The sequence below is a fragment of the Rissa tridactyla genome, chromosome 6 (genome assembly GCF_028500815.1).
Source record: "Rissa tridactyla isolate bRisTri1 chromosome 6, bRisTri1.patW.cur.20221130, whole genome shotgun sequence".
In the NCBI taxonomy this organism is placed as follows: domain Eukaryota; kingdom Metazoa; phylum Chordata; class Aves; order Charadriiformes; family Laridae; genus Rissa; species Rissa tridactyla.
The window spans coordinates 50,281,348-50,295,188 of record NC_071471.1 but is presented as its reverse complement, the minus strand read 5'-3'; the positions used below and the strand labels follow the sequence as shown (position 1 = coordinate 50,295,188).

Below are 13,841 nucleotides of genomic sequence, written 5' to 3'. Positions count from 1 at the left end.
AGCACAAAATAAGAGAAATCTTTGCAACCAATTTATTACTGTCTCAACCATATAACGAACTTTTCATAACAACTCCCTCCATCTCAATCAAGTAGCTAATCAGAACCACAAAACTACAGACATTCCACTTCTTTAAAGCCTTCTAATACCCTATTGTTCTCAGTTTTCACCTTTGAAAACAACATAATTTCTACACAGAAAATCCACGTTCTTCCTGCTTTTGTTGCACATGACTGAATTAGAAAAGAGACCAGCCATACTGGAATTTATCAATCAATAGAGCATTCTTCTTTGCAAACGACAAAAAACACTCTGTCCTATATCCTGGCACTATGGAGCTCCCAGTACAATCCCTGGAAGGAGAACAAACTCTCTGTGGCATGCTCAGTACAGTGGACGGATTTCCCCCTTCCTGCCCTCTTCCAGCTGTGGTAAACAAACACCAAAGCAAAGTCACACTCTAGAAAAAGGAAAATAAAACACAACACAGTAGACTTCAACATTAATAATAAATCAAAAAGCTGTTCCAGTGTTAGGGCAGGCAAACTACATAGCGGTAAGGACAGCTTGTGTATTGAAAAAAACCACTTAAATAATGCCACATCTTAAGGAACTGTGTTTGGGATTCCAGCACAGTCTGCAGCTCACCCTTGTCTTTTTATAGCTGTTGATGCAAGGTTCCTTCAAAATAACCAATGAACTTATGTCTGGAGTGATTTCAAGGTTCGTTTTGTAGCCACATAAACATTGCCAGGTAGCACTGCAAGTTTTAAAATCACTTCAATAATCTGCACAATGGATGTCTTCAATGTGGTATAAAAATAAAACATGATGTTATATCAAGTATGACATCACTGTCCTGTGATTCCTCATTTTATAAAAAAAAATTTAAAATTACAAATCACATTTATAGAGCTAGCTGAGCATTTACAGTAAATACTGTGTATGACATCAGAATCCCTAGAAACAGTTGCAGCAAGCCAAGAAAGTGTGGAAAAAATATAACTTCTTTGCTGTTATTCAAAGACTAAATTTAGCTTAGTGAAGACTATCTTCCTCTAAAGTCCATGGGAAGAGAATGTCACCTTTAGAGCAATGGTTCAAAGCAGGGGAAGAGTGTGAACCCTCCCTGCACCAACACAGGAGGTATCTGGTAACCTGTGAAGAGAACCTGGAGTGGAGGGGGGACGCAACGTAGACTCTTCCCCCCACTGCTCCTTTCCCAGGCCAGGCTGGATTCTGAACATGCCAGCACGCTTTGGAGAAGCACAAGCATGTCCTGCCTCCTCCTTGCTTGGTCTGGACAGGTATTTCGGGTAGATCCACCTGGCAGCATGCAAGGCTAATTACCTCTCCCCAGACCCTAATGGGAGATTTTCGAATGGTATAGAGCTCCAAATTCTTGGGTTCCCACTGGATCCAGCCATATCTTCTCCCCATCTTAGCAAAGCCTAAGGCAAGATTCAAGAGAAAGAGGATGTCAAAGACCTGGAGGCCAAGCTTGGTATTACCCTGGCAGGACAACAGTTAAAGGCTTCCAGAGCAGATGGGAGGGCTGGGGCAGGGGAAGATGAGCAAGAAAGGGAAGGGATGATCCTGCTGCACTTGGACACGAAACATGCTCTTGGTGATGCTTGCAGTATTAGGTGAATATTAAGCCCATTATCCCATTTGTCTCATACAAGTTTACGCATAGCATGTGCCAGCCAGCCAGACTCTTACAGGAGGAAAAGAAAAAGAGCAGTTTGAGAACACTGATCCAGAGGGCAACAGAGACCAAGCAAATATCTTTAACAGCCTTTTTTTCACCCCCTCTACTGCCTGAAGTTTCTGAAGATGAATGTGATCATCTCCACGGTTTGGGGCTACCCCTTTTGTATGCCTTTATCACTTAGTATCCATAAGTTTTCAGTTGCATGCAAGCAAAACAGCCTTTTTTTCTGGTGTTTGGGTTTTTTTGGGGTATGAGGGGAGGTCTGCATCCCCAATTTCACTTAGCATTACGTGACACCGTTTACTACTCACCTTTACAATATTATTTGACCTGGTAACAATATAAAAATGGGGGGAAATTTTCAAATATTTATGTACACACATCAACATTCTACACAAGTGAATCAAGGTGGAAACTTGTCACAATATCACCCAGAGAAAAAAATAAAATTGTGAGACGCTTTACAAATATAATGGAACCAGGAGTAAAACAGTTCTCTTGTATAGTTTTACAATAAATGTCTGTAAACTTCCTGAAGGTTCTGGAATAGGCTTGAGTAGAACACACTGAGATTTCCCATGAAGTACAGACTGTAGATAAAGAACACACTAACATTTTGGTTTGGATTAAAGCCAGTTGGAATTCACTTATTTACTTTGGTTACTTTGGTATTGGTTACTGCTCATATTCAGAAATACTTGTCCAGATAACTCTTTACTTGTTTATGCATTTCTTCAGAGTTTTTTATTGCACATTGAGTTTTGTGAGCTATAGGAATTCTGCACACAACCAGATGCAAGTTTTCTGAAATGTTCAAAAGTACTTGAGGATTTGGTGCAACATTGATAGCTTTGTTGGAAACTAAGGGTTGTAACACCTTCTGGCTAAGCATGGCATTGGTAAGAACTTCAGATAGGAAGCAAACAAAAACTAAATCCTTGCAGATATCTGGGAGCAGGAAGAGAGAGCAGCAATTTTTTCAAAGGCTGCTTAATTTAAAAAAATAAGCATATGGCTGCAGGCATCTTTGTCCAGAGTTTCGGTTCCCAAAGGTCCATCCTCTCCTTTTTCCCATAACATCTCCCCCCCCTTTTTCAGTACTCTTATTCAGAAAAAGACTTAACTGTTACCTTTATACTAAAACCTCTCAACTCTGCCTCAGCCTCCAGTCTACTTTCATTCAAATGGCAGAACCTGCCTGATCTCCTGGTATTTCCTTGCCATATCTTGCTGTTAGGTTAAACCCCAGAACAGCAAGAGCTTACATTCCCGATAATTTCCTAAATCCTTTTCTTTCTATACTCATCTCGGCTACCAAAAAATGCCAACAATCACTTGGCAATACTCGAGGGAATGATCAAAGAATTAGCTTCAAATTATTTATCCCGCTGAACTTAGTGAACTCAAACCAGATCCTGCCTAAGTCTTGCCGCTTCCCTGTAAGGAAGGGGATACATTTAATACTCCATCTTTTCTTTGTCTGGATAGCTGTATTTCTCACTTCAGATGTGCTGTCTTGCTCCTAACTCACTGTTATATCCTCTTCTGATGATATGTTGTAAATATCATCCTGTCTCATCGTTTGAACAAGTATGTCCTGAGACAAATTGCCCTTCAGAAAGAAATAACTTATCTTCTTTCATGCCTTAATAGCCTCCTCTTTGCTGTTCTTTTGCAAGAGAAACCCCCTCAACAACAGTCCAAAAAACTCACTAGATAACTCATTTAAAGCCTGTCTCTACCAGAGCACCTGTAAAGTCACTTAAAAGTAGTAAGACAGCTATTATGCTACAAGTACTGCCTGTGAATTTCAGATGATCTTAATTTAAACCTTGCACTCTCTATTTTGCCATATTTGTAAGACATGCTGTCTGTCCTTTTCATTACTGCACACAGAATTCATGACACAATAAATTCTCCCACAATGAATTTAAATATTTAGTTGGATTTTACAACCCATTTGTGATCAAAGGAAATGTCTCAGTCCCAATCTCAGAAAAAAATTCACTGCTCAGGAAGATTAAAGCTGGTATTTTCATCGTGTTTGCACCACGACCATTTCTCCCCCAAGGTTAGAGGGAGCCGTGGATTTGAAGTAGCAAAACTTAGAAAGGAGGGCACAAAAACCAGAAGTGCTAAAAATCAATGGGTAGAGACAAATGGACGTGTAGGATTGCACAATTTACTCAAGTACATAACCATACTCAGAATCAGAGCTAGCATCTAGATCTTACTGTCCAGGCAGCATCTATGACAGTCAGTTATTGTATCTGTATCTATAAACAGAATTGATGTTTTTTTAAAACAGAGACCGCAAAGAGCTGAGCCATGTAATGCAGACATCAATATCTACAGTAGAAAATACCTTTTAGTCTTACATAATCAACCGTTTTGAGCAGAAAGGCTTAAAGCTAAATGGCCTTCTCCATGCTCATGCTGACATTTAAAGTAGCTCTGAAGGAAAGGTGACTTCTGAAGATCATTCTAACTGTATACAGTATGATATTTACACACCAAATGATAAATTAGAAAAAACAAAGCAAACTGATGTTTTACTGGCTGAACTAATCTTTTAAACAACATGGAGGCTCACAATGATCCACACTCCCTTGATAAGAGTCTTTGCATCTGAAACTTTGCTATAGTATTTTCACAATTTATTGGCTTGTACATATTTTAAAAGCAGTACTATGAGTGTCTTGGGCCAGATTTACCTTTGCTCTTACAAATTTACAGATGCAAGTTTGATTACACATATTAATCAAATATTGGAAATATTTCTGTTCCATTTTTTAAAAAATTGGTTTTAATTTATTTCCAACTTTTACCTTAAGAGCACAGAAGATGCAAGAATCACCCATACATTTGTGCGTTGTGATTTGCCGGAAACTGCGTCGAAAAATATCCAGGTGCCAGAGAACCTGAAACACAAAACCAGGCACAGCTAATTTTATGAATATGTAAAACAAAGTGCTGCATAAAACTCTGGCTAAAGTCGCACATGCTAAATGATCCCAGAAGTACACTAATGTCAGTGAATATCACCTTTAAAATGGGATGCCTCTTATCTAACTGCAAGGTTACACTTTCATCTTTCTTCCTCGGCTGTAGCATCCACATACATTAATTTACAGTAGGACATCCCTCTGAATTTCTCACCATGTGCTTTTAGATTAAAAAAGCTTTCTTCTTTGCCTGTGTGATAGTGCCAGCTTAAACAGCACTTGCTCTGACTGCTTGCCCAAGCTGCCACCACGGCCAGCCATTGTGCACCATGAGGCTGGCCAGAGCTGCCAATGACACCCCACTGACTGCTGGGCACAAAACTCACCCATCCTTCCACCTCCTAGCCAGCCTCCTTGTTCTGAGCAGAAAGCCCAAACACTGGAAAAATGGAGCACCAACAGCATACACATTAAGTTATTGCAAGTCAAAACAATAAATTACTAAAAGCTGTTATGCCCAATATTATCATTAGTAAGTGTATTTACATGCCATGATTACCAGCAGATTTTTAACCCTAACTTGTGTGGGCAGTTATACTTTTCTCTCAGGACAGGTATGGTGGTAAGACCAGGTCTGTTACCAGGTATGGTCACAGCATATAAAAGCAAGTAAGCTTTTACATGTTCTGTTAGCAACAGTGAGAGACAACATTTGCTGTAACAGCACCAAGTTTTATTCTTAAGTTTTACCACTAAATCTGTGCAATCTTGGACAACTATCTAAATTCATATCTGTAAAATAGCAACAATACCAATCTCCAAGGTGTCTCACAATCTGCTTTTTATATATAAATGTGGTTGGTTCTGCCTATTTCATTTTCAACTAACAATAACTGGACCTTCTTGTAAGCCTCAGAGCCACCAGCCTTTCAGGAGGCAGAAACTCACACTGAAAGAAGCCCTGACCTCAATCACGTCCTGCCAGGTTCCGGACAGAGCAGCAAGGTCCAGGCTGGCATTTGAGTGGCTAAATGCTTTGTTAGCATACACAGAGGGACCACACTTCTTATTTCTGATTAATCTGTTCAGAGCAACTGGCTAGAAAAAAAATATAGCACTGTGAAAAACATTGTGCTGGTTTCAAGGAGTGCTCCCAGCTGAAACAACTTGTTAACGAAACCATTGCACACAAATATTACCCAAAATTATATTTAAAATCACCTTTACTGAATATGTAAAATCTGTAAAGTTTCCCAAAACTTCAGAATTTTCATGGCTATGTTTATAGCCAAACTCTCCCTATACTTAAGGGTCTGGGAGGCAACATAAGCCTTGGAACCATCTGATTACACACAACATTCCTGAAGAACTACTGCAGACTTCACAGGACAAAAAAAAAAAAAAAAATACGTTTAGGAACGAGTCCAATTTTTCAATGTAATTGCCTTTGGAGTTTATCTTGAATGTTTATAGAAATACTAAATAGTAAGGAGCAACAAACATTCAAGAGTCTCTCAGACTAACACTGAATGTTAAAAAATGAAGATAAAAAACTCCAGAAGTATGTATTTTATGAAATTATTACCATCTTGTTGTTTGTTTTTTTTAAATTCAGCTTTGACTGTAAGTATTTTTTGGTATCCTACCTCTCTTGAGCTTTAGAAGAAAACAGTTTATGTACAAGACTAAAGGCCAGGTCGTAGGCTTTCACCTTCCTGTATGGCATGCAGCTGATGTTAGGCTCTACTTAATTCTGACCAAGGTTCAGTAACTCAATATTAGGAGGCAGCCAGTGATTACACCTTACAATTTAACAGGAGCAATTAATACGGTACATCACTGGAAACCCCACTTTTCTTATAGTAAGTTCCTTTTGTACCCAAGTCATGTATTTCACGGCATATTAAGTCTATTGAGGATCACTGGTGTTTCTATTTGCGTTATTTGCATCACGGCGTTATCTTGAAGCATGAAGTTAGTAGATAACTTTATCATGCCTATGGGAAAAAAAAAACCACCCAGCAAAAACAGGGACACAGTCTGTGCTACACAGACAAGTCATACGAAGGGAAGGAAAGGGTGGAGAAAGAGTTTTAAACCGCAGCCAGAAGGACTAAATCTCAAATGTCAGACATTCAAAACATCTAAATGGTGACAATACCAGTATAGCAGCCATATCACTCCACTGAGTTTTTGACACAGGAAAGGGTTTTTTTTCTAAATCAAAAAGGTAGAGACTCAATCATCTAAACTAAGCTACAAATTAACAGTTAGAAGGAAAATGGACTACATGAAAAGGATCTTACATAGGTATTATTAACCCTTGAACCTGACTGGTTCAACAAAAAAGTTAAATTTACTTTTAAGGAGCACACATACTGCAAGTTATGCCACATTCTGTTATTTTAAAAGAAATTCTCTACATATCTACATATATTTTCATATTTGGTTGACATATTTTTGGTTTACACAAAAAAATGATTCAAGTACACTAAGCGACAACTATGCAAATGCTGTTGATTTCACCAGGAAAACCTGAAAATTAAGAAGAGTTATTCTTTAGCTCAACTACTCTACATTTCCAAACATAGCTTTATTCTATTTGGGCCCACAAACAATCAAGTAGTGAAGCCTGGCTATATATGTTGCACAGTCAAGCCTAAAAAATACTGCAATAGACTGAGGACAAAAACAGAAACATTTTTTTATTATGCGCTCTTACCTGTAGTGCACTATTCAGGAAGCAACTGTTCTGTCCTGGTTCATTGCTGAGACCTTTACTAGGTGCTATTGAGGTTGTATTTCGTGGAGTAAACATGCCCTGTACATTCCCCCGACCCACAGAAAAGTAATTTCTTTTCCAAGACATCTTCTTTTTTCAGCTGTAGAATATGCAGGTTTAGGCTGACAGAGTATTTGTCTTGATCAGACCCTTCCTTTCTTTCACCAACATTCAAAACAGGAACAACATCCAATCTTCTTTAAATTATAGTTTAAATGGAATTTATCTTTTCATAGGACACAAGCAGTTTGCTTCTTTCAAATCCAGCCCAGGATGCTATTCTTCATTTGATGTTTATGTATGCAAAAGCCTCTTTTACAAGCAGCCACATACAAAGTTTGCAAAGAGAAGGAATCCATGGTCATGCAAGTTCATCTGTTATGCCGCTTCTCCCTCTTCCAAACAGGCAGTGACTTCAGGGAACAAATGGCAAATTAAGGAGGTCCCAGAATCAAGAGGAGAAAAACAACAGCTGCCTCCCACACCTCAAAAACCCCAGCTTCTCTAATCCTTTTATAATCCTCCTGCAGAAGATGGGAAAAATCCAATTAGTAAGGGAGCAGAGAAACCAAAACCAAAATAAAACCTTGGCAGCTCCCTTTCAGTTACATCTGTCTTGGGTGACGAAAGACACATCATCCTCACAGGGGAAAAGGAAGTAATTCCAGGACTTGAGAACGAAGAGCTTTAAAGCAGTAAGAAGTCTCCAATACAGTTCTTCTAATTCTGCATGCGATCTTTAGAAGTTTCTTCTCCTGATCCTGCTTTTGCAATCGGAATGCCCGGCCGTGCCAGAAAGCTTGAGAGAGAAAAATAATCAAAGGCTTGCGTCATTTAATTACTCTCTTGGTCTTGTGGTGTTCTGCCAAGACCAGTGTTGCCTCACCTCCCACAATACACTGAATCTTCTGAGACAAAGCAAAAAATATAAACCTTCCTCCACCCAAAAAATAAAATAACACGTAGAAGAACAGAGAATTCCAAGAAAAGTATGTAAGAGCAAGAGGGCTGGAGTATGTTGGAAGCATTAAAGAAGAAAGTTAGATTAAAAAAATAAAACACAACATTCATGTGAACTCCATGGCAGTTTTCATACATAACCTGTAGAATCTTGAAGTGTTAAATTTCTTTAAGATATCTTAGTAATTCAAACAATAGTAAGAGGATTTGTGATTCTGTGAATACATGCTAGCACCTCGTCCGCCCTAGAACTGGGATTTTGCACTGCACTTGGAAGGTCGAAAAGACAAAGGCACAAGGCTCTCCCCTGACTCAGCAGCTACAGCTCTTTCCAGAACAACAATCCCCAAATTTTCTTAATCAGAAACTATGTGTATTTCTATAAAAAGTTACTTTAATTTATGTACACGGGATATACAATCTCTTCCAAAAGACGTTGATGCTTCTGAAGAAGCCGGAAGAATCATTCAATAGAAACTGCTCTTCCCATCACAAGTTCACTTTTGCCCTGATCTCACAGGAAACACGAAAAAGAATTTGATCTAAGAAATTCCTAGAAACAGGAACTACAAGATTCATGGCAAAACGTTTTTTAAAGTTCTCGCAAGTGTAGCCCACCTATATTTACTTTACAGACAACTGCATATTTTCCAGAGACATCCCCAATGACATTTAGGGTTATCCCATTTTTTTATACACATAGTAACAACTGAATGTACCTATTAGGGCTGTTAGAAGCAAGATGACTATTCCACATGTTCTGAAGTAGTAATTGCAGCATGAAGTCACTATGAAATAGACACATAAGAGATATGTTTGTGCATCAGCAAAAATTAACTAAGAGAATAATTCCTTCCAAAGATACCCTGGGTATCTGTGAAGGCACGTTGTTCACCTTCCACACAATTATAAATTCTTCATCAAAACACAGAAAGAACTTCCTCAACATCTGCAAATGTGTGACAGCAGCCTAACCCTTTCCCTTCTAGTAATATTTTGTTTGTATTTCTACTAAACTCATTCTACAAATATTAATGAAGTCTCAGCATTGCTGTAAGGCAGGCAAATATCTGTATACAGGTGAATACTCTTCTTGGTTGCCAGTGTGCCATGCAAAATTTTCAGCTGTGTTTGCAAGCCTGCAGACACAGACCATTACCATGCCCGTCGTGCAACATTCCTGAGCGCTGAACGTATACAGGATTCATTTCAAAGCAATTTCGGCCTCATCCTCCTTTCTTTGCTCAATCCCTTAATGAACCATTAGCCAACTATACTGTGTGAGGTCATTCGGTTTCAAGCAACAATTTAAGGATCTCTGTAAACCACCATGACTTGCAATAGGTGCAAGTGGCTGAGCCTGTGCCGCAGAGAGGGAGCCGAACACTGGGTGGAATAAGCTGAGGCCAGCAGGCTCTCTGCTAACTCACAAAAACCCCTGAGCCAAGCACTCTGCCCTCTCCTTCCCACAGCACCTATGAAAAGATGGAAAAATACAATCCAAAACATGCACAAGACGCACAGCAGTGAGCAGCACCTATTCAGTGGGCTTTAAGTTCCAAACAAGATTCTGCTCTCAAAACGGGCTCTAGAACTTTAAGTACTTTTTGAGCCAAGCTGTCCCAGTTATGACAAAGTGAATACATTTTTCCTATTGATTTTATTGTCCTGGAACCAGAACCAGATTAGAGGCTTTCTAGTTCACCTGTCATTGCGGCAAAGCTACTGCAAGCTGGCCAGGACTCTCGCAGTCACTGTGCAAGCTTACTGCCTGCGCTGCCTTTGTGCAGGCTCAGCAGAACTGACTTCTTAACGCACATTCGCTATCATTGCTCACAGGAGAGAGTTGGGTTTGCTCCTTTGGCTATAGGGTCTTTGCAGAACTAAGAACAAGCAGAAAACACTTAGGCTGGTAACCACCCAGTTATGACAAAACCAGATCTCTGGAGACAAACAACAGCTCTGCACTTTGCCAACCTCTAAAAACTTACCAACATTATCTAATAGCTACAAGACGGAATCCCAATTAGTCTGAAATATATGTAAGACACTATTCGTATGGATTGTTTACAGATCCACTTAGCTTCTGCTCTACTATAAAAAGGGTAACAAAAAGCAAGCAGGAAAAAAAATTTTTGTAAAACCCAACCACCATTATTAAAATATCCTCGTTTGTTTCTACTACCACTGACAAACCATCAGTAGAAAAAAGCTAAGCCTCCCATACTTTAGACACCCAACATACAATTGCTAAGAAAACAGCAGGGTTCTGTAAGGGAAGAGGAAGGCTATTGCTGCGCAAGCCTGTCAGCAGATGTAGGTGTTCTCCAAGGATGCTACTTCTCCCAGACACTGTGTAAGCTTGTAAGCGATCCTAACCACAGAACTAAAGAAAAAACAAAATTTACATTCCAAAATGAAATCGTGATAACACTTTGACGATACATGCCACGGGCTTCAGAGAATTATATAGTTAAGTGAGAAGAAAACATTTTCATACATTGTCTCTGATTAAAGAAGTTTTTGAGAAAGCCTGCTCCCCTATTAAGAACACATAAAAGCCAACAGCTTTTTAATAGTACAAGGAAAACCCCTACAACTGAATTGCCAATGGAGTTTCCCAGCCTCCGGTAGCATTTTAATGTTAAGTGACAACAACTGCAGCTCCACTTAACTGTTGTATTTAAAAAAAAAAAAAAAAAAAACACAAAACAAAAACCAAAACCAAAAAAGCAAACACACTTTTGTATGGAATCAATGGAAAAATGACCAAAAACCCACCAAAACCTCTCCAGGTGACAGATTCAAAAGCTGCAGCTATTGTATGTCCCAGTGGCATCTTGTCATGACTCTAGAAAACTGAGTCTGAAGTAAAGGTATTATCAGACTGGAGAAAACTATTCTTCTAGAAAAGAGACAGGATTCTCATTGCTGGAAATTGTACTAATACAGAAATATGACCAAAATAGGACAAGTGACAGATTGAAAAGCATAAATAATGCTCTTGGTTCATTACTCAAAACATTATCTTCGAGACACAATGAACTGAGGCAGAAAGCCGAAAACCTTTTAAGGTGCTTGAATTTTGCTTATCATATTAAGACGACTATTCATCGCAATAAAGTACTAAATTAATCTAGCCAGTGTGACTGAAAAAGTCAACTATATCCCTGAAAAGTTGTACAGCCTTATAATAATGTTATATAAATGTTATAATAATGAGTAAATAATATACATAAATATATATCTGTAAAGAATTCTATAATAAAAATTAGATCTTCCCTTGAATTCATGCTGTTTAGCAACAGCTTTCTTTGGGAAGGAGGGAGGGCTCCCAGCCGCAGAGACAGGCTCAGCAGACAAGAGAAGGGCACAGGGCACCACTCCCATCGCAGCTCCAGCAATGCAACCCCAGAGCAAAGCTGGCCATGGTTCAGCATGTGCCTCTGGCCTGAAGAAACCTGATGTCTGTCCTCGGGACAGCAGAGCACAGCTCTCTACAAGACACGTACCACAAAAGAGTTCAAGACCCTGTTCATTCTCATATTCACTTGCTAAATCAATCACATAGAAACAGAACATCTCAAGCTGCATCCTTCGTTCTCTGGTGAGGTCATTTTAAGGGGAAAATAAAATTGTAACATTCCTCTCTACTGGAGTCTCATGTCCCTCCAAATATTTTAGGCTATTGCTTGATGAACAATGAGGCATGTGGCTGAATTAAAACAACCCATTTAGGAAAGCAGATGCTTCTATTTAGCACTAGGTATGACTGAAACCACCAATTAAGTATTTATCAGTTAAATAAGAGCAGAATTCATTTCATTACTTCTATTTCTGAAGAAACTTTCAAAACACAGAATAAAGTAAATGCTTCACTGTGCGAACGCGTGGGCTTTTAGAAGAGAGACCCTTATCCCCAAGATCCTACCACCTTTTCTGGTAGTACGGAGTAGATTAGTGGTGTTGAGGGCAAATTGTCCTTTCACATGCCACAACACCTCTGAAAACCTAAACAAATGAGAAATGGCATTGAAATACCTTATTTAAATATTTTTCAGCACAAAAAAGAAGAAAGAATTGTCCAAGACAATGGATTTTGGTGAAAATTTTCACCCCGATGGCTCCCAGCAGGATCACACTTTCGGTGAGGAAGCACAAGCATGATCTCCTTGACTGATCTCCCATGGCTGTTCTCAGCGAGAAGGAAAAAATTTTCACAACTAGAGGCTTGAGAACATACTTTCTCCATGTAGCTAAAATGATGCAAGTATTTGCTAATTTCTGCTTGGATTAAATTATATTTAATTACAGAGCTATCAATATTAAGACCTTCATTTACAGTTTAGACATCCCAAAGGACAGCCAGTTTTGCAAGTCAGTCTAAATTTAATCTTGAAGGTGATGAAATAAAATAGAGGGACAGAAAAAGTTCCCATTACCAAATAACTTGGGCTGGATGAAGAAAAGTGTGAACAGGGCAGTGACCTTAAAGTTAAACATCCCTGACAGAAGTCAGCTGCCACACAAAGAGGGGATGACTTCCTCCTCTTGAGGGTATCTCCTCTTTTTGAGATTCTTAGCTAGCGAGAAATACTGGACAAATTTCTTTGTGTACCTAGAAGATACAGTTTAACTACAAAAAGGTACAATTATTTCCATTCATCTCTATCTCCAACAATTTTTTGATAGTGCAAATGGGACAATAGAGAAAAAAAGCTTCCTGCGGTATGCATGCATTTTCTCAGTCTTGATTGCTTTGCTGGGAGAAAGAGGAGGAAAAAAGAGCCTATGATGCTTTTGCTGTCAAGCTTACACCCATTTGTCAGTCTTCCTCTTGTAGGAACAATTTAATTACCCAGCTTTGTGCTACTTGTGCCTACCAGGTGGAACCAGGAACTGACAGCACCTGACAGCACCACTGATGCTCGCAACAGACTCATACTGGTCTTCCTTATTTTTCATTCTGCTATTGCACAACTCCTAGTCTGTGATGTGTTGTAAAGTTATGACAAAGCTGTGAGTATCATAGACCCTGGGCTAACTCTCCAGAACCATGTTAGAAAATATACTCAGAGTTTGCGTAAGGTTATGATAAACAGTCTTTCAGACACCAGGGAAATGTTTCCACTTACCTGATGCAAAAGTAATTACCTAAATGTTAGGCTAAAAGTTGCTAGTAAAGACCATCAAAATGATCTCGGAGTGAAGATTAAAACCAGGGTTTCCCCAAATCCACAGATGTACTTCTTTAGAGAGTAAGGGTACAGCAAGCCTGTGACAAACACTACAGGCTTCCTACAGAACGAAGGCCATGTCTGAGAGACCACCTCAAGAAAATGGAAACCAACACTGAAAGGACTAGACAGAACAGTGAGCAAACTGGGATAACACACATCCTTGACTAAAACTGCAGTAATTTCGGTCACTATCACTGTAT

At 39.2% G+C, this 13,841-nt stretch overlaps 1 protein-coding gene across 4 annotated transcripts in view; it reads right to left on the bottom strand.

Moving 5' to 3' along the window:
- Positions 1 to 13,841, bottom strand: part of USP54 (ubiquitin specific peptidase 54) — a 103,356-nt gene that overhangs the window by 44,998 nt on the left and 44,517 nt on the right. For all 4 annotated transcript variants that reach the window (XM_054205970.1, XM_054205971.1, XM_054205972.1 and 1 more), the window contains exons 2-3: positions 7,382 to 8,240; positions 4,543 to 4,635 (exon numbers count right to left, since the gene is read on the bottom strand). In XM_054205970.1, coding sequence (XP_054061945.1) covers positions 4,543 to 4,635; positions 7,382 to 7,528 — 240 coding nt within the window. In that variant the 5' untranslated portion in view covers positions 7,529 to 8,240. The remainder of the gene's footprint in view (positions 1 to 4,542; positions 4,636 to 7,381; positions 8,241 to 13,841) is intronic.